At 44.1% G+C, this 21,760-nt stretch overlaps 1 protein-coding gene across 1 annotated transcript in view; it reads left to right on the top strand.

The window, feature by feature from the left end:
- Nucleotides 1-13,370: 13,370 nt before the first annotated feature.
- Nucleotides 13,371-21,760, top strand: part of LOC135822319 (hemicentin-1-like) — a 67,009-nt gene continuing 58,619 nt past the window's right edge. The window contains exons 1-3 of the mRNA XM_065335061.1: nucleotides 13,371-13,912; nucleotides 17,720-17,952; nucleotides 20,003-20,119. Of these exons, the coding sequence (XP_065191133.1) occupies nucleotides 13,618-13,912; nucleotides 17,720-17,952; nucleotides 20,003-20,119 (645 nt within the window). The 5' untranslated portion in view covers nucleotides 13,371-13,617. The remainder of the gene's footprint in view (nucleotides 13,913-17,719; nucleotides 17,953-20,002; nucleotides 20,120-21,760) is intronic.

Raw genomic sequence — 21,760 nt, 5'->3', positions numbered from 1 at the left:
TAGAGACACACCTTCGCGATGCGTCCACGGCACATTCCCTGCGTCATCAGCGTGAAGTTGCAAACCTAGCACACGCGCACTCACGGCCGGCTCTGTCTTGTCCGCCCATTGCCTTTGGACCTCCCACGCCTTGTCAGCCGTACTCCACCGGAGGATCATATCTGATGCCCGCAGCACAACATCGCCATTGCTGAGCTTCTCCACGTCCTTGTGGTGGGAGTCTTCAGTGACGGCTCGTGCTTCCGACTCGGGGCGTGATGGATGCTCATCTGGGGTGCTCGACGCCAGCACCAATGGGCATGCAGCACTGACGGTCCCGAATACAACCCCCACCAGTTCTCCTGCATCATACTGCATATGCACACCACCCAGAGTCGCGATGCTGTTAACTCCAATCAGCACGTCAGCCTCCACGACAGACAGGTCGTCCACCACCAGCATGTCAGTCTCGGTCTCAAGTAGGCGAACCACAGCACTATCCAGCCGTGAGATCGCACACTCCACGACTCCACGGACATCCACCGGACTGCCATCGATCGCATTAATTGTCGATGACATAGGCCTGATATCCAAAGCTAGGTCAGTTGCCAGGGCGCTAGCTACAAGGGAGCGGGATGCACAGGTGTCCACAGCAGCTACTACACGCTTGCTTGGACCGCCGGACTGTTTGATGTCAACAAAGATCCGTGGCAGACTGTCACCTCCACTGCTCAGGCATAACACCTTGGAGTCACCATGATCACCAGAGTGCACAGGAGCAGCAGCTGCACTCCCACCCCGCTGCTTCTTCTGCTTGAAGGCCTTGAACTCCGCACAATCTCTCATCATATACCCAGCCTCGTCGCACAATAAACACGTCAGCTGACTGTGTTTGGCTTGGTTGTGGCTACCGGTGCCACTACTCGTGCTCGCAGGGCAGTTCCGCTTGAAGTGGCCAACTTGACCACACTTGTAACACAGGACACGTCTTGCGGAGTCGCGACCTGCACCTGCTGCAGCAGTCATCCTGGAAGAGCCTGATGGAGCCCGATCGTCTAGAGCACCGTAGCTCACTGCTGCCACACCGGGCTTCATCGATCGCTCCACGCTTCTAAGCCGCCTGCCGTACTCCACGCAATCGTCGATGGTATCCGTTTTTCCACTCATACGGAGCTCCTTCGCAAACTGAGAGGGGAGCCCGGAGAGAAACTGCCCGATCACTATTTTATTCTTCCCGTCAGCATCAACCTGCTCACCAGACAAGGTGAGAAGCCTCTTCAAGTCCGCTGCGAAGTTGTCCACCGACTTGTCTCCTCGCAATATCCTGGACGTAAACATCGAGTATGCTTGATCCGGTGCCATCCCAAAAGTGGCGGTCAGCTTTGCTTTCACATCGGCCGGCTTCTTCTGACCCGCTGCCGCCATCTCGTTCCACACGGTGAGCGCCTCACCCTCGAGATAGAGCGGTAGATTCGCCATCTTCTTTTCGTCCGAGTCCCACTTCTGCAAGTCCGCGACAACTGAGAACTTCGCCCAGAATTCGCTCAGGTCGTCCCGATCCCGACGGAACGGTCTCAAGAAGCATTCGACTTTGGCCATCTCGCACTGCTACCCTTTCGCCCGACTAATCCGAGTTACAACACAAACTCCTGAGTCCCGGGTTTCGGCACCAAAAAGTGCTGTAACCGAATGGCGCCTAGTAGCATGCACTATGATCCGACACACCGCCAAAGACAACAACCGACCTCGACCTTCGTTCTAAGATTTTGTTGAGTAAGAAAAGTGAACGGTATTATAATTATGTGACCAAAAAGATACAGTGAAAGAAAAGCCTAGCAAAGCATTGCAAGCCACGTTGGTTCGGCTGCACGACTTCGGCTGCCACTTTGCAAGCTAGTGCAAACATGCAGATCGACAATGTTAAGCGGAAACCAAACATCACAACATTTCCAGAAACTAACTAATGATTATGTGTTCACACCTACTAACCTACATGTACATATAACTAGTCTATAACTAAGTAATTTACTATGCACGTGTCTGGTTTGTTATGTTATGTTTTTTTGTTGACAATGCAACAACTGTGGAAAGGTCACAACAATAATTATGTTGTTATGTTAGCAAACTAGAATGGACACAATGGATTCGATCACAGGCAAGTGGGCTTATATGCGCGGAACTACTGTACGGTATAATGATTTATCACTCCCTTAGTATTGACTCACATAGATTTTTGCCATACCTAAGCAGTCAAATATTCCTGCATATTTCACTCCTGAGGGCTATATTGACTGCTTATATTTGACTGCTTAGGGGTTGCGCAGCTGAACGGTGCCTAGTGCAGCATTGTCACTGCATGCATAAGTAGGTGGTGGTGCAACGGTTGTGCAATCATAAAACTGGGATTCATGAGGTTATCGTTCTGGAATTTGAAATATGGACTGTTTGTCGTGATAAATCTAATATTGACTTCGTACTTGGTACGTATAGGAAATAAAAACCTCGTAAAAGACCTCGGCTTCGCCTCGGTCTTTTACTCGGCTTTTATTTCCTATATTGACCTCGTACTCAGTCAATATTAGATACGTAAAGGTGTCAACTAGATAGGCGGGCCGCGGGATGGTAGGTGATAGGCCGAAGGGCCGTGGATAGAGGGGATAGGAATGTGGCCAGCAGGTGACACTGTAACACCATCCCACTCCCCTAAAGAAAGCATAGGATTCTACGAACAACGCAAGTAGCAGAGAGGATGATTTCCATCGCCATGACTACTGGCCTTCCGCTCCTGCTGCTGACCGTCATCGCCATGACTACTGGCCTTCCGCTCCTGCTGACCGTTATCGCCGTGACAGCGTACCTGGATCTACAAGAGTTGCGACGACTCGTGGCCGCCATCACTCCAACTCCTGCGAGACCATTTCAAGTCCCATCCAGCCCAGGGCCAAGCACCAGAGAACACCCTCGCGATAATATTACCAAGCGCCATGTCAAGGAGCCCCCAGCATTTCACAGTGAGGCAGATTTGTTTCGGGAGTGGGTATTTAGCATGGACTTAGCTATAAAAGTGACCCATACACAAAGAAAGAACATGAAAGAAAGGTGCAAGTGTGAGGACACCTAGCTGGTGTAATGTGTGGTGCGACAACACGACAAATCACGTGACTAATGATTTCTGGACGACCTTCCTGGCAGCCCTTTTCTCATTCTTTCTATGTGTATGGGTCACACATTCAGCGCTTGAGTTTTTCTTTCTTGTGCTATTTATATCACCTCTCTACTGTATTTGCTTTTGTCTGTATATCACCTGACAAGTTAAATTCCTATTGTTTCTTTTCTTACTCTTTTCTCTTACAACCCCTACCTAAGTGTATCTGCTGTGGAGGGCGAACACCTTTTCTCTGCACATTGACCGCTGTTCCCACTGCGCCTGGAGGGGTTGCAATAAAATGTATAATGATTGTATCAAAGACGGTTTCACTGGCCGCTTAAAAAAAACATTTGCGCTGAACAATAACAATGAATTGTAATAAGTCTCTCCAGTGCAGGTTTGCGATTAGTGCAGAGGTGGATTTGGAGACAACTCTGTTGTGAGTGGCCAACGGTCCTCTGCGCTTGTCGTTCACCTCCGAAGGCGACACTGACTCACGCTGCTGTCAGGAGTTCGCGAGGTGTTTCTCGCGCTGGAAACGGAGCGTCGCTGAAAATTGGTGCCAGTCATGCTTCGGCTGCCATGGCACAATAATTAAAAGGTTGTAGCACTCCTGCGGCACAAATTGCATTCACCGGCATGTATACTCAAGCTCAGCTGAACCAGTGAGGCGTGAATTCCCCGACATACTGTGTAATGCCGCTCAGGGTGGTGCTTTCTTGCAGTTTGCAGAGTAGAAGGTTCAATGCTTCGGTTGCTTCGGATGGCAGTCGTGAGTCAGTCAAGTGTCCAGTCATATGGAAACACGACGCCTTCTTCCAACAGAGCCAGTCTACTTTTACGGTGGTCGGTCAGTCCCTGGTTCTGGAAAGACTGGTAATGTTTGTGCCCGGAGTAGGCTCCGGCGGATTATGCTCGCGAAATCGAGGAATTATGCTTTCATGGATTCTCGCATTATGCTCGTAAAATCCTCATACAGTGGTCCCTCTATAATCCGGCACCATTTGTGCCACGAAAATCTGCTGGATTAGGGAGGGTGCTGGATTAACAAATCTGATTTACTGCTGCAATGTGCATGAAGAGGACATTTTGGCTACTGAAAATTGTGCTGGTTTATCGAGGGTGCTGGATTATAAAGTGCCGGATTAGAGAGGGACGACTGTATTATGCTTTAGTACCCGGGATATACATTGACTTTGTTGTACTTATGGAGCCTCAAAGTTCGGGAAATTGTGCATTTTTCGTACTTGCAAGTTGCAAGTGGCCATAAGTACAACAAAATACATGTACATGAGTATCCCCATACCAAGGGCAAGGTGTCCATGCATGTAAGAGGTCAACATGGAAAAGAGAAAACAATACTTCTTCATTACTTGATTTCTTTTGTACTTCAGTAAAAATATTATTTCATTGCCAAATTAGTTTGAGTTACCTTTGAAAATGATCATGTTCAACTGTCTTCGTAATCATCATACTCGTTCAACCGATGTCACCCTGGGCTTCACCCTACGAATAATCAGCTCATCTCTCCCGTAGCTCCACTTCTCCTTCCATCATGACCGAACATCAACTATACATCAATTTAGAGCAATATCCGTAGCCTGCAGTCATATCATGGCTGCTAGAATCCAGACTGGTCATGACTTCGTAACATGCATAATGTACAAATGTAATGTACGTGTACCGGTACATGTTCACGTAGTTTTGCGGACTACCGGTACCCGCCACTATCTCTTCCGCCCCGGGATACCTGATGAAGGCTGATTCACTCGCATCTTCTGCTACATGTACTGTGTCAGTGTGAGAAAGAACTTTGAAGAAGACGAGTTCGAGCATTGGCAATAATGTATTGCCATGATTTCTACCCTGCTTTTCATTGAAAACACTATCTGCATGACCCCCAAACCCTTTGCCATGCAGGCCACCAGCACTGATCAGGTGCATTGTACACAATTGTATAGTCTACATACTAGAACTGTGGTATAATCGTGTAGTTATGCTCCTACCTCCGAGAGGATGCCAAATTATGCTCTAAATTTTCAACCACCAAATTATGCCAATAATTATGCCGGCAAAATTATTGGCATAATTTGGTGGTTGAAAATTTGGAGCATAATTTGGCATCCTTTCGGAGGTAGGAGCATAACAACATGATTGTATTTGATATTTGATATTTATTATTTAAAGGATTTCCCAAAGACATGGCCTAGATCTCCTAACAGTGAAAATGATCATTATACTAGTGAAGCGACTTGTGCAGGCAAATATATGCCGTTTATAATGAGCGCGAAATTGTGTCCGAAATTCTGAAACAGAATCTAAAGCGGTAATCTTGGTTGGAAGGCAATTCCATAATTTGCCGATTTTATGTAAGAAAATGGAAGATGAAGTATCACAGTTCTAGTATGTAAGCTACACAATTGTGTACAATGCACCTGATCAGTGCTAGTGGTCTGCATGGTAAAGGGTTCGGAGGTCATGCAGATAGTGTTTTCACTGAAAAGCAGGGTAGAAATCATGGAAATACATTTTGTGTGCTCGAATTCGTCTTCTGAAAGTACTTTCTCACCCTGATACAGTACATGTAGCTGAAGATGCCAGTGAATCAGCCTTTATCAGGTATCCTGGGGCGGATGAGATAGTGATGGGTAGTCCGCAAAACTCCGCGTACATGTACACTACGCTTGTCACGAAGTCATGATGTCTGGATCTTAGCAGCTATGACTGTGCACGCTATGGGTATTGCTCTAATTGAGGTATAGTGGATGTTCGGTAATGATGGAAAGAGAGCTGGAGCTACGGGAGAGATGAGCTGATTATGAGAATTCGCAGGGTTAGGGTGACATCGGTCGGACGAGTATGACGATTACGAAGACAGTTGAACATGACAGCTTTCAAAGGTGAGGAAAAATCTTTCAAAGCAAAAGAAGTCAACTAATGAATAGAAGAAGACACGTTAGTATTGTTTTCTCTTTTCCAGGTTGATCTCTAGTATGTATGGACACCTTGGTATGGGGATACTCATGTATTGTGTTGTACTTATGGCCACTTGCAAGTACGAAAAAGGCACAATTTTCCGAACTTTGAGGCTCCATAAGCACAACAAAGTGAATATGTATCCCCGCGTGCCAAAGCATAATATGAGGATTTTGCGAGCATAATGCGAGAATCCATGAAAGCATAATTCCATGATTTCGCGGGCATAATCCGCCGGTGCCTAGTCAAGTGTCAAGTCAAGTCGGCGGAATAGCGCGAGCTCCAGTGTGGGGAGCAAACCCTTTCTTACAAATCGCCGAAGTCGCTACCACTATTTCGTATTCTTCTTCTTATTTAATAAACTGTTCTTCTTCTTATTATTATTATCTTTATTAGGACTGCCCTATTCAAAATTTAATAATAATGTATTTAAATAACCGACGAGGAGACAACAGTCGTAAAATAGCAATGAAAAATATCAATTGTGCACTCATAACCATGTATAAACAATTAAAATGAAACAATTCCAGACGTTTTCGTGTGACCATCATAAGTGGAACATCGTCACATAGTAAGAATCACTAAAACAACCAGTTATATAGCAGTTTTTGTTCACACGCACTCACAGCTGCCACATTCATCTACTGCTACCATTCTCAGATACACTGCAAAGGTTCACACTACACGCGTTATGCATAACCGCTAGCTGTGCTGCATTCTCACGCTTCTTTTCATATTACTCTAGCTATATAACTGGTTGTTTTAGTGATTCTTACTATGTAACGATGTTCCACTGATGATGGTCACACGAAAACGTTCTGGAATTGCTTCATTTTAATTGTTTATACATGGTTATGAGTGCACAATTGATATTTTTCATTGCAATAATAATGTAGAAAAGAAAAGGACATATGGATACGAGTTAAGAGTAACTCTCCATCACTGTAACATGATACTATATACAGTCAGAAAGTGCAATAACTATATAGGCACAAAACTGACAGAGTACTGAGACATTCGACGTCCTGACACCTAGCTTCAACACGTCTCCGTAGCGTCTCGAATGTCTCAGTACTCTGTCAGTTTTGTGCCTAGTTATTGCACTTTCTGACTGTATATAGTATCCAATTACAGTGATGGAGAGTTCCTCTTAACTCGTATCCATATGTCCTTTTCTTTTCTACATTTATTTATGGCTCAACATCCGAGTTTCAAATAATAATAATAATAATGATAATGATAACCGCGATCAGTAATACCAGCTGGATCGACATTTGTGTACACTTTATTCATGTAATGTAAAACTGTGGAGACAATGTGCAATAAAACTGTTAAAATTCACACTTGTAAATTTCACTGCTGTTGTTCTTAGTGTTATTTCTCTAACTTAGATTTTCTATAATAGTTCAATTTTGTTTCAGTCATTGTCCTTTAGTACAACGAAGATTCCTGATGAGTGTTGTACGAAAACTTGTTTGAATCCTCATTTTCTCTACACCATTTCTTCACATTTTCATCTTTTTATTGCACATTGTCTCCACAGTTTTACATTACATGAATAAAGTGTACACAAATGTCGATCCAGCTTGTATTACTGATTGCGGTTATCAAATTGTTGTCTCCTCGCCGTTTGTTCAAATAATAATAATAATAATTTATTAAACTCGGATGTTGAGCCATAAATAAATGTAGAAGAGAAAAGGACATATGGATACGAGTTAAGAGTAACTCTCCATCACTGTAACATGATACTTTATACAGTCAGAAAGTGCAATAACTAGGCACAAAACTGACAGAGTACTGAAACATTCGACGTCCTGACACCTAGCTTCAACACATCTCCGTAGCGCTAACCGACAGCCTTCCAACTTGGAAGGTTCAAGGTTATGGAAAGACCAAAGAGGGGAAACGTACGTCGTGTGAAACAACTTGTTTTGTAGTCAACTAGTCCATCACAATGTCATGCATGAGGAGTACTGTAGGAGTTTGGCTTTCGGCTTGTACAATTCGTTTTCGCAAAGCTTCCCTTTCTTTACTTATCTTTGATATTTATGACCCACCCAAGTTGGGTGGTGTGCTGCTTTGCTGCTTCGAATTGTAGTTAGACCGCTTTGTCAAATATCGTACTGGTCTCGTCATCGTCCAGTAACAATCGACATTCTTTGTTCCGTTGGGACTGTAGCTTTTGCTCGTTTTCGTTGCGCTTGCCTTCCCCTCTTTGGTCTTTCCATAACCTTGAACCTTCCAAGTTGGAAGGCTGTCGGTTAGCGCTACGGAGATGTGTTGAAGCTAGGTGTCAGGACGTCGAATGTTTCAGTACTCTGTCAGTTTTGTGCCTAGTTATTGCACTTTCTGACTGTATATAGTATCCAATTACAGTGATGGAGAGTTCCTCTTAACTCGTATCCATATGTCCTTTTCTTTTCTACATTTATTTATGGCTCAACATCCGAGTTTCAAATAATAATAATAATAATAATAATGATAATGATAACCGCGATCAGTAATACCAGCTGGATCGACATTTGTGTACACTTTATTCATGTAATGTAAAACTGTGGAGACAATGTGCAATAAAACTGTTAAAATTCACACTTGTAAATTTCACTGCTGTTGTTCTTAGTGTTATTTCTCTAACTTAGATTTTCTATAATAGTTCAATTTTGTTTCAGTCATTGTCCTTTAGTACAACGAAGATTCCTGATGAGTGTTGTACGAAAACTTGTTTGAATCCTCATTTTCTCTACACCATTTCTTCACATTTTCATCGTTTTATTGCACATTGTCTCCACAGTTTTACATTACATGAATAAAGTGTACACAAATGTCGATCCAGCTTGTATTACTGATTGCGGTTATCAAATTGTTGTCTCCTCGCCGTTTGTTCAAATAATAATAATAATAATTTATTAAACTCGGATGTTGAGCCATAAATAAATGTAGAAGAGAAAAGGACATATGGATACGAGTTAAGAGTAACTCTCCATCACTGTAACATGATACTTTATACAGTCAGAAAGTGCAATAACTAGGCACAAAACTGACAGAGTACTGAAACATTCGACGTCCTGACACCTAGCTTCAACACATCTCCGTAGCGCTAACCGACAGCCTTCCAACTTGGAAGGTTCAAGGTTATGGAAAGACCAAAGAGGGGAAACGTACGTCGTGTGAAACAACTTGTTTTGTAGTCAACTAGTCCATCACAATGTCATGCATGAGGAGTACTGTAGGAGTTTGGCTTTCGGCTTGTACAATTCGTTTTCGCAAAGCTTCCCTTTCTTTACTTATCTTTGATATTTATGACCCACCCAAGTTGGGTGGTGTGCTGCTTTGCTGCTTCGAATTGTAGTTAGACCGCTTTGTCAAATATCGTACTGGTCTCGTCATCGTCCAGTAACAATCGACATTCTTTGTTCCGTTGGGACTGTAGCTTTTGCTCGTTTTCGTTGCGCTTGCCTTCCCCTCTTTGGTCTTTCCATAACCTTGAACCTTCCAAGTTGGAAGGCTGTCGGTTAGCGCTACGGAGATGTGTTGAAGCTAGGTGTCAGGACGTCGAATGTTTCAGTACTCTGTCAGTTTTGTGCCTAGTTATTGCACTTTCTGACTGTATATAGTATCCAATTACAGTGATGGAGAGTTCCTCTTAACTCGTATCCATATGTCCTTTTCTTTTCTACATTTATTTATGGCTCAACATCCGAGTTTCAAATAATAATAATAATAATGATAATGATAACCGCGATCAGTAATACCAGCTGGATCGACATTTGTGTACACTTTATTCATGTAATGTAAAACTGTGGAGACAATGTGCAATAAAACTGTTAAAATTCACACTTGTAAATTTCACTGCTGTTGTTCTTAGTGTTATTTCTCTAACTTAGATTTTCTATAATAGTTCAATTTTGTTTCAGTCATTGTCCTTTAGTACAACGAAGATTCCTGATGAGTGTTGTACGAAAACTTGTTTGAATCCTCATTTTCTCTACACCATTTCTTCACATTTTCATCGTTTTATTGCACATTGTCTCCACAGTTTTACATTACATGAATAAAGTGTACACAAATGTCGATCCAGCTTGTATTACTGATTGCGGTTATCAAATTGTTGTCTCCTCGCCGTTTGTTCAAATAATAATAATAATAATTTATTAAACTCGGATGTTGAGCCATAAATAAATGTAGAAGAGAAAAGGACATATGGATACGAGTTAAGAGTAACTCTCCATCACTGTAACATGATACTTTATACAGTCAGAAAGTGCAATAACTAGGCACAAAACTGACAGAGTACTGAAACATTCGACGTCCTGACACCTAGCTTCAACACATCTCCGTAGCGCTAACCGACAGCCTTCCAACTTGGAAGGTTCAAGGTTATGGAAAGACCAAAGAGGGGAAACGTACGTCGTGTGAAACAACTTGTTTTGTAGTCAACTAGTCCATCACAATGTCATGCATGAGGAGTACTGTAGGAGTTTGGCTTTCGGCTTGTACAATTCGTTTTCGCAAAGCTTCCCTTTCTTTACTTATCTTTGATATTTATGACCCACCCAAGTTGGGTGGTGTGCTGCTTTGCTGCTTCGAATTGTAGTTAGACCGCTTTGTCAAATATCGTACTGGTCTCGTCATCGTCCAGTAACAATCGACATTCTTTGTTCCGTTGGGACTGTAGCTTTTGCTCGTTTTCGTTGCGCTTGCCTTCCCCTCTTTGGTCTTTCCATAACCTTGAACCTTCCAAGTTGGAAGGCTGTCGGTTAGCGCTACGGAGATGTGTTGAAGCTAGGTGTCAGGACGTCGAATGTTTCAGTACTCTGTCAGTTTTGTGCCTAGTTATTGCACTTTCTGACTGTATAAAGTATCATGTTACAGTGATGGAGAGTTCCTCTTAACTCGTATCCATATGTCCTTTTCTCTTCTACAATAATTTATTAACTGGTTTTGAGGGAAAGAGACAATAATTATAATAATAATAATAATTTGAGGGATGGCCCAGAGGCGTATAGCCTATCCAGGGGTTCTCCACTTGTGCGATATTGAATGGGTAGCATGCTAACCAGCTCCAGTTCCTCAGCGGTACTCATATCGTTAACTGGTTGACTGATTTGCAGTACAGTCATGTAGTTCAAACACGGGGACTGGTCTGTAGATGTCCATTGCTTGTGTGGTCCATGCAATAAGGCTCTGACCGCTAAAAGTCGACTGCAACTGTCAAGGACACATGCCAGGACCTGATATCAGATTTTGGTCGTTCGAAGTGAAGCGACTCGTTACGCCCGCGGGAGAATGTGTGGTGTGAATTCATGGCGACACAGCCTGCCCTGAAGTGACTACCAATGTTTATTTCTGGGCTGATAACAGATATTGATGTGGCTACTCCAATGCAGATGATGGTAGCGGATCTAATCAGGTTTGGTGACCCGTTTTGTCAGCTGGCCCTCGTCCGTAGGAGGCCACAGACCGTCTGGTACAGTAATATGGTGTTTTCGCAGAAGCTCTTGATGACTCTGTAATCAGTGAGAGGCCAGTGGATATTCATACTTCCAAATACTACCGGTACACTAATAGCAGACAAACATGTACTGGAATATATGTATGGTGTCATACTGCACATGTCTGTGGGAGAGTTGGATCACGCACTACACTGGGTAAAGTTATAATATGTACATGCTTTTAAAAGCGGTGGAGAATCTGAAGACCAACATAACAGTCATTGATATGTTCCAATATTCACTTGTACATTCCCACTTTCGTTTTATCTACCGGAATACATGAACATTCTAGCACAGAATTGCAATATAGAGAAATACGCACGTGGAAGGTAAGTAATCACTCGGAATCAGTTGCATCTCAGAGCGTCATGCCTATAATCAGTATAGCAATCAGCAGATCGCTGATGATGAGAAACTGAAAGAATGTCGCCTGGCAAAAAGCTACATTTGGATAAAATGTCATACCTAGGTTCATGTACATGCCTAGTCATTGTCCCGATCTCAGGTTTGTAAACGTTGGCAAGTATACTGTCCTATAGCTGCTGCCATTGGTGTTGACTAGCACCTACACAGGGAATTGAGCGAGTTAGCGCTCTGAGTTGCAAAAGATTCTGAGTGATCCCCTTTCTTCCACGTTTGAAATGCTCTGCGCGTAGTGTATCGATGACTATAAAAGATCTGCAGTTGTTGTTACTTCTGTAAAAACCGAAATACATGATCTTTGACGTAGAGTCTGCGCAGAGGAAGAAGGGCAAATATAGATGATTGTATTGCTGTAGCGCTGAGGTTCAGCCAGAAACGATCAGCTGACTGCACTATAATCATTTAAAACCTACATGTGCGTGTGCGTATGCTTGATACTTTGCATAACATTTACCTGATCGTTTACATGACATCCCCGTCACTCAGGTCTAAGAGCACAATACACTGTACATTGTCATTGGGAATTTACCACGTGACTGGAAAAGGGAATGGAGTACAGAACTGGGATTCCTGAGAGCCGATCGTGGGACCAAAGGCAAGTTGTATCGTCACGATTTGCCTGTCTGTGAAGGAGGGACGTACTGCTACTTTTTCTATTATTTTCTTCCGGAGAGTCACGTCGTAGCAAAACCCAAATGGCACAGTTATATCCTTTTCTTGACTGCCCTGGAGACGCGTAGCTCTCTTGCTGCGCCAAGTTGTGCATTTTCGTAATCACGCCATCATGAAAAGTCTATTTCCATCTTTCTCCACAGGACAATGGTCATAACTACCCGAGTGAAATAATGCTGGCCAGATTTTTGCACATCTCCCAGGGCGCAGAAAGCAAATGTTGCCACTTTGATTGCCGCCATTTGCCTGAACAAGCCACGGACACAGAGACAGATCCTGTCAGCTAGGAGAATAGGGGATGACAGCATCGTATACTTGAGCAATCCCGAAGTCTGATCTTTCGCACTCTGCACTCAGTCGCGTGCACCCCCGGACTGGAGCAGTGGACCGTCGGTGCTGAGAGCCGCCTGTCTTCAAACTGAAGTGCTCTCCGTGGCCTGTCCAGTTCCGACTGGGAGAGATGGGCAGTCCCATGCTCCGCTAACAGCGATGAGAGAGCCCCGAGACAAGTGCAGAACCACAAACGATGGCATGTTGTCAGTTGCGGTCCACACCGAGAGGTTGCTGGCCATTGCTACCTTCAATCCTTTGGGCAAGCCTACAATCTTCATTCAGTCGCTCTGATTATTTACCAACCGTGAGACTGAGAATAATGTAATCGTGAATTCCAACGACAGGGACTGCTAAACTTTCCAGGTTCAACAGAAAGCAGCTCGTTGTTTTGCTGTGGCGGAGTAGAAGACCGTACCAAGAAGTTCTGCTGGGTCTTCTCTCCAAGAATTCGTACTGCCCTGCGAGTCTATGTGGTAAGGTTTGCTATGCTCGTGTTGCAGTCTTGCTGTTGAAAAGTTTACTGGGTGTGACTCTGCATTCGAGGGTCGTAGCTCTGCTCTCTACCCTCTGTGGGCAAGCAACGCTGTGGACATGGCGAGGACGACGCCTGCACACGCGGCGCGTTGGCCCCTGGTCATCCTGATCTTCACTCACGCTGTGTCCGGGCAATTCCTGAACGTCGTTAGCAATGTGTCGCAGAACATCCAAGTGGCCACCGAACAGACCTGGGAAGGAGCTACCCTGTCGTTTTGCATCGACACGACAGGCAGTATGTACGATGACTTGCTGCAGGTCAGGAATGGCGTCAGGAATATCTTCAGAGCCATCTCGGAGCAGCAGGAGATCCCCATCGTCAACTACGCGTTGGTGACCTTCCATGACCCAGGTAGGAATCTGTGAACATCCACTCACTGTATGGGAATGAATGAGACTGTGCGAGAAGAAATTGGTAAAGACTTGTCAGTAATATTTGGACACACTCTTGCAGGCTATTAGCACCTTATGGAATTGTCACTGGCATCATGGTGGCGGTGACTGTGATTCGCCGTTAAATATAAATGGTGGACTTTACCTGTAAAATTGTATTGCGATGGGATAGTACATGTAGATCAAAACATCCCCTTATTTGGAAATATTAGCTGGTTCATTTGCTTTCAACCCACAATACTTGTGCATCATGTACTAGTAGTACTGGTGGGGTGGGTAGTAGTACTAGTAGTAGTACAGTAAGATCGGGCGCCGAAGAACTCAGGGGCTCGAGCGCAGCCAAGGAAAGTTCTTAAATTTTTGATTCTAGCCAGACCGTTCTTATTCACACGCGCGCGGCGAGTCGAGTGACGTCATGACGTTTGTCATGTACATGTACTGATCAAGCCATCTGTTGTTCTGACTAGTGTACATGTACATGTACATGATGTAGTGCAATGTACTACTAGTGGGTGTCGTAAATGGGAATGACTGTATACATGTACATGTAGCAGTTACTGTTTACACGTGTACATGACATGCACTCACCTCCCATACCAAACAAACTGATTTTCAATTATCATGGCCGCATCTCTTCCTCTCTCTTTCTGCATAAAATCGGAAAGCTGTGGAACTGCCTTCCACCAAGGCTGACATCCCAAGATTCACTTTCTAAATTTCCACAGCAATATCGCTTGCACGTGAAAAGTTTTAAATTTGACTGTAGTGGTATATCCCTGGACATTTAAATTAATTGTTTTATTTTGAACAACCCAGCCCTGTGTTTATTGCTCATTATGTAGCATATACTGTAACACGTGTAGTTTTCCTCACTGTTTATTTCTATTGCATGATTTGCATCAGGAGATCCCCTCGACAGGCCATCGCCTCTGGGAGATCCTTTAATAAAGATTATTATTATTATTATACATGTACAATGTAGATCTACGTACAATGTAGATCTAGTGTTCTTAAATCTGATAATTCTAGCCTGGACTGTTCTTAAATTTTGCCGGTTTTCCAGCCTGGGTGTTCTTCGGCGAGGTGTTCTTCGGCGCCCGATCTTACTGTAGTAGGGCTAGTCCTCTATTCACAGAGTACTCAATCCTCAACACTCAACAGGGCAGAGTTGGTGCTGCATATCATTGTAATTCTATTGTCTTCAGACAAAGACTTACAAGCTAGAGACTAGAGTGTAGAGTGTAGCTGCAGTGAAGATCATGCCCAGTACAGTACATGTACATGTACCTGTTGTTAGTTTGACAGCATGAAACAAGGTGGAGGACACTGGGTTTACCTAATACACTGTACTAGTATTGAACTAGTATTGGGTTATACAAATAATATGTATGTACTGAAGTACCTGTATGGATCCTGGAAGATTTCGCGCAACACAGTCATGGATCTCTGATAGTGTGATGTCTTGAGGCGAAACAACCCCCAGGGCTTCATACCAAGAGTCCTGTCAGCATCTGTCAGTACACAGGTCCTCTACCACAATGACTTTATTACCAGTACTGTTAGGGCAGATAGATACGCTTGGTGGATCATTCTGGCATAGTTTCTGGCATAATCGTCGGATTTTGTCTAAAACGTATGCCCTGGCATAAAGGTCGTCTGAGACCACACGGTCAGCATAACCTTACGATGCTGGCAGAAGATTAATGCTCCAGGCATATTTTGCCGTGTTACAGGAAATAACCTGGTGAATGTTACCCCTTATAAACCGTGCTGTCATGGTACCAGAGTCGTTGTAACGTTGCGGAGTGCAACAAGGGTGCAAGGCACTTGTTGGATAATGCTTGAAGAATCGGCAGATTCTGCTCGAAAAGCAGTGCAATTGGCAGAACCATACAAACCTTATGACAGGCACTTCCTTGACCTCTGCTCCATTTCTTTATCCACATACCGAACAGTTACATGCATGAAACATACCAGAGAAAGTACCAACTCTGCCAAGGCAAGGGCTCACCTGCCAATGGGGGGCCGAAAGCGCCATGCATCAGGACATAAAAGACACCGGTACGCGGTATTCTTCACGAGCCGTAGAAAAGGTCAAAGTTCAAACGCAGATGCATGGCCTCATAGTAACACTTAGTTCAAACCCCAATGCATGATAATTATGACCTATCCTCAGGCTCAGACACTCCTCTCGAGGTCTCCCACAGGCTCAGGCGTCACCATGGTCACCTACATACTCACGTACATAGAAACAAATACGTCATTGCTGATCAGGGAGTTGCCATATACCATGATCTGTCCCCGGGGAAAATTGCGATTCCGCGGCCGCGTTTTTTCCGCGTTTTTTGCGATTTCTTAAAAGACCGCGTTTTCCGCGATTTTCCCGCGTTTTTCTTTTTACTCAAATATGACGAGTGCTTACACCAGAGACTTGTAACTGATTGATTTCACTACATACTCACTGAAAATTGCCGCACATCAATATTATTCACCGCATATTTACCGCATATTTACCGCAAGTTCACCGCAAATTATGCCATATTATGCCGCGTTTTTCCCCGCGTTTTTTGCGATTTTTTCCGCAATTTTCCCCGGGGACAGCATGATATACCGGAAGTCGACCTACTGCGCCGCATGCAGTGCCAGTTCTGGTTTCCTACCGTATGATCATAGCCTGCACTGCAGAGTGCAGTGCTGCACTGCCTGCAGCTATCAAGTATCATGGTTCTCACCTACGTAGACATGGTAGAAGCGAACTGGCTACCTTCACTTTTCTTCAGTAGTTCGTACATCGAGACCTACATGACTGCAGTCTCGCTTCAGTCAGAATTTTTTCTTTGCTGGCATCTTTCATCAAAGTAAGATTGCTCTGGAAATTTGAAGAGCCCGTATTCAGGCGTGAAACACTTGGCCAGGAGTAGATCAAGAAGTAAACTTCCAACTTTACTTAGCAACGTACCCGGTCCTTAGAAGGAAATGCTCGATAGCTTCTACCGGGAGAAACAGAGGTCAGAAACTACTTCGAAGTAGAAATGAGCACATTGTGGTATTTTTGATGATAGCCTCTGCGATACTTAGCCAGTCTGCTTTGCACCTTTGCAACTGGATGCACAGCACCGGCATTTGGCTTTATTCTAGTCAGAGTCCATTACCCCGAGCGAGCACTGGGCGAAACAAGGTACTGGTATATTGATGCATGGCGCAGTGTTGTATGTAAGCCAAAGGCAAAGGTGTTTGGCGCATTGCGGAGGAAAACGCCACTCGGAGTCGGGATGAGGTCGCTACTCCGATTCACGTTCATGTTGTCGCCACGTGCGGAAGCTCTTAGTCCAGGGCCGTCCAGCACATTTCCAGCAGTTGTGGTTACTTCAAAGTATGGAAAATGTTATGGCTGTTGATAAGTGATCTGGCAATTAGTGTGACTAGTAGAATCTACCTGTCACTGCCACAGCCCTGTGCGGGGTATGCTGGATTTGGAGAGGGCTGATGGCTGTAAATACCAAATATGGCTTCTTTCCCTTGGCGAAGCAACCACAATTGGTAGAGAAACGCTCTGTATGCATGGTGTGTATTCCAACCATTCTGTTAATTGACAAATTACTTGTCTAAGTAGACCTTTGCACTACTTCCAATTACATGTAGGGCGATCGTTGTGACCTAGGATTGAAGAACGGGTTACGTGATATCACACCATGTCACATGAGTGTATGTTGATCAGAGATGGTGTGAATGTGCTTTGTTGTTGTTGCTGCCCTGCGGTGCACAGAGGTTAACCTCGCTACGCTCACTGCCGATCAGGCGACGTTTGAGAATGCGGTGGAGGCATCGCTGGAAGTGCACGGCGGCGGGGATTGTCCCGAGATGGCAGTCGGCGGTATCAACCTGGCGCTGCGACGCTCCCTTCCGCGGTCATTCATATTTGTGTTCACTGACGCCTCGGCCAAGGACTACCAACTGAAAACCCAAGCACTGAGCTTGATTCAGGAAACCCAGAGTCAGGTATGTGAGGGATGCCGACCCAATCCACTTACGCATCACCACCATACCGAGCATGGTTTTGTTGAAATTGCCAGACCGTCTGAAAACCTGATTTCTTTCTAACACAGGTCATCAGTGGAAATAGAGGATCATGATTGATATTTTTATTGTAAGGTTCCTCAACTCAATCACAATACGGTCTCTTTGCTGCATACGTCATTCACTGTTCACTAGGAGGTACCCTACTGTAATATGTAAATGGCTGCAGTGGAGTCTGCGAGTGCTTAGAATTTTTTTTATTGCATTGTATCTATCTTTTCTTATTGTCTACAAACTCCAACGCAGCCACTTACACATTTAGCAAACTTCACTTCTCAACTCCAAAAAACGGTCTCTTCACTGCCATAAAAATTAAAATTATTAACATTACACCAAATGTTCGGGCCTGGCCCATCATATCCCATCAGAGTTATGATCCATTACACTGATGATGGGCCAGGCCCGAACATTTGGTGTAATGTTAATTTTAATTTTAATGGCAGTGAAGAGACCGTTTTTTGGAGTTGAGAAGTGAAGTTTGCTAAATTGTATCTATCTATTTGAGTTCGTTGCCTCAAGAAAACGAAGTAAGACTATCATGATGAACGAGCAAGAAGGTCCACTTTGCATGGCTAAAAAGAATGAGAAGAAAGAATGAGTTTGTCAGACCAAAACTTGTGGAGTTAGGCACTTTTCTTACCTAAAGAGAAGCATGGAAAGTCCGAGAACACTGAGGTGTGAGATGATGACAATTCCCACAGAGGTGATAGCATAGGCTACATTTCTGGAACATGGTACTCAGTGTTTGATATGGTGTGAAAATCAGTGACCTGACAGTACAGGCCCTCCCTCATTATAACGAGTCCGGTTAGTACATAAACCCCGTTAGTAAATAGGAATCTGAAGTTCCCTGGCGAAACGTGGTCTATACAACTGTTCACAGGTTCGGCTACAACATAATTCGTTAGTACATAAAATACGTTATAACGACGCCTTGTCCAGGTCTCTGGAGTGCCAAACCCTCAGTATAAGAATAATATTGACCATACAGCACCAAGGCCAAAACACGTAGGAAAACGCAGAAAGACACAACGTATGTATTCGTAGATATGGACGATCTTTTGCATCCGAGGAAGAGCTATGTTGGAGATTTTCAATTATCTTATAACGAGTTAAAGCTTCGATAATTTATGTTGTATGGAGGGTAGCCCAGGTAAGTACGAATTAGTGCCTATTTCACCTTAAAGCTGCAAGTCCTGTTACAAGATAAGTCTCGCTATAAGATAACTTTTTCGATGGCCCAGAGATTATCTTCTAACGAGGGAGGACCTGTATTATGTTAGACATACTGCTTTTAACAGTAGCCCGGCCCATATATACATTGCAGATTCAAAAAAGTTTTATTGAGAGGTGTTTGATTGTACTCATACCAATGCTGTGATAAAGTTACTTCAGTATGCAGGACTGGCGCGATTCCTAGTTGCCATTCAATCGACCCTGTCCTGTCAGTGGGACCCCAACATTTAGTAATCTCTAATTTTCTTTTTCGAATCTGTGTACACGTGAACAATACGTACACATGACAAAATAAAAAACAACACCTTTTTCTCATCCATTTTATGTGTATGGGTCACGCATTCATCGTTGTTGTTATAGCTCTTCTTTCTTGCGCTGTTTCTATCACCTCTCTACTGTACATACTTAATTCGTTGTCCTTGTTCATTTGCTTTTGCCTGTATTTCACCTGATGATGAGACTTGATTGAAGCAGAAGAGTTTGTAGAGGAGTTTGTACGAAGAGAACTGAGATGTTGCGACTTCGGCGGTAATTGTAGAAGAAGGTGGCTGCTCCAAACGTTGGAGCTTGCCAGTTTGAACGAAGAGAAGGGAAATGTTTTGAACCAGATGAGAACCATGCATGCGTGTATGGCATAGAATTCTTGTATGGCACACCTAAATCACAAATAGGACATTCTAGGCTAGTGCACTATTGACACTGGTCATCAACAGGACTTTGTTTGCTGTTCTTCCAGGTCATATTTGTATTGACGGGTGACTGTAATGATCAAAGCGCAGAAGGGTTCCGAGCCTTCAAAGACATCGCTGCTGCATCAGCTGGCCAGATTTTCTTTCTCCGGCAAAAGAATGAGGTAATGAGTCACTCCAATCCTTCACACATGTCTTGTTCATCTTCATAGTAGCTGTACAACTGAACAAGGTCGGTCTAGTCAGCTCGAGGTAGCCTCTATTGAGTGTGTATGTGTGTGTTACTACCTGTACACTTCTGTGAGTGATAATTGTATGCGAGGTGGTAGTTTGACTACGCTTTGCCCCAAGCCTATCTGTAAACAACCGCTTCAAAACACTTTCCATGTACTCCCCTATGAAGCCTGAAGGGTAGAACATTTGAGGTGCACGTACCATAAAATACTTTGAAGCATCCCAGACCATGGGGGTGGGGCTGGTCCTGGTGCGGGCGATGGCCGTGGTGTGGGCAAAGTTGTATATTTCCCTACTGCGAAATGCACAGACATCACCCTTAAACGTTGCTTAGAACCATTGGTCCTTTACCCTTCATTATTCTACACCATGCCATACTGCAGACTGTACTCTACACTGATTGTGATCTTCCTTTGTGGCATTTTCTTGAGTTCTACTTCAAAGTTCAACTTCAGGAACACGTAAAAAATTAACTCAGATAGTACCATATTTTACCGGTTGTAAGTCGACCCCGGTTATAGGTCGACCCCCGTATCCGTAGTAGGGAGTTCAGTTCCGGTCACAGAAAAGCGAAAAGTGCAGTCACAGCTCGCCTGTACAAAGTGAATGGGCGCCTCGTGACTGCAGTTCGAGATGCAGTTCGAGGCCCGAGTATCTTCTCCCGCGGCCTTTTCGGCCTTGTCGATGCTATTTTTAGGTAGCTGAGGTCATTACCTTTCCATTGGTGCCACACATGCCATGCTTCCAAAAATAATGCCACCGCGCTAAGCGCGGATGCACTTCGAAGTACTAATTTCGACCAGATCCGTACTCCGCCCCACGAGGAACACCCGATTTTCGTGTTCAGCGGCCTCGAATTAGCCTAAACCAAGAGGATTCTAGAACATTGAGGCTCGCGCTTTATCGCGGTAGAAGGAAGATGATCACAGAGACCAGCCCACGGCGATTTCCTGGTGGTAGACGAAAAAAATCGAGTGAACTGCGTGCACACTGTAGAAGCAGTGACGGTGAAAACGTGTGACTTGTGCAAGCAGGCGCGCACGGCATGCGTGCACACTGCAAGGCATGCACACATCCTGTATCGCCATGTACGCACCAGATAGTGCAGTGCTGGACGGAAACCACACGGCTCACATACATACTTGCATTTACTTCTGTGACTACTTTCTCCCTCGTTTTTCGATCTTCAATCGACTAGAACTCTAGATTGCCTTGGAATTTTGGGTTCAAATTTTCACAGGTTGTTTCTCACATCTTCCTGGTTTAGAAAAACTAGCTTTTTAACTCACGAATTTGGTTTTTCGATTGAAGTCCCTATCCGGAGGTCTCAATTCTGCGTTTTAAAGTTTTCACCCAAAGAAGCACTACTAACCTCTCCCTGCTATGAACACATCAACAAATCATGTAAACATTCCTTATTGGAGGTTATAACATCCCAATCCTTGAAAAGGCCAATAAACTGGAAAATATGTGTACACATAGTGCACTCGTGCATGCAGTGCAGGTCTTTTTTTTGTAAGATACTGATAGTTCCCGGTTATAAGTCGAATCCCGGTTGTAAGTCGACCTCC

The sequence above is a fragment of the Sycon ciliatum genome, chromosome 8, assembly GCF_964019385.1.
Source record: "Sycon ciliatum chromosome 8, ocSycCili1.1, whole genome shotgun sequence".
In the NCBI taxonomy this organism is placed as follows: Eukaryota; Metazoa; Porifera; class Calcarea; order Leucosolenida; family Sycettidae; genus Sycon; species Sycon ciliatum.
The sequence above is the reverse complement of the archived record's forward strand: the minus strand, read 5'-3'. Positions and strand labels throughout refer to the sequence as shown.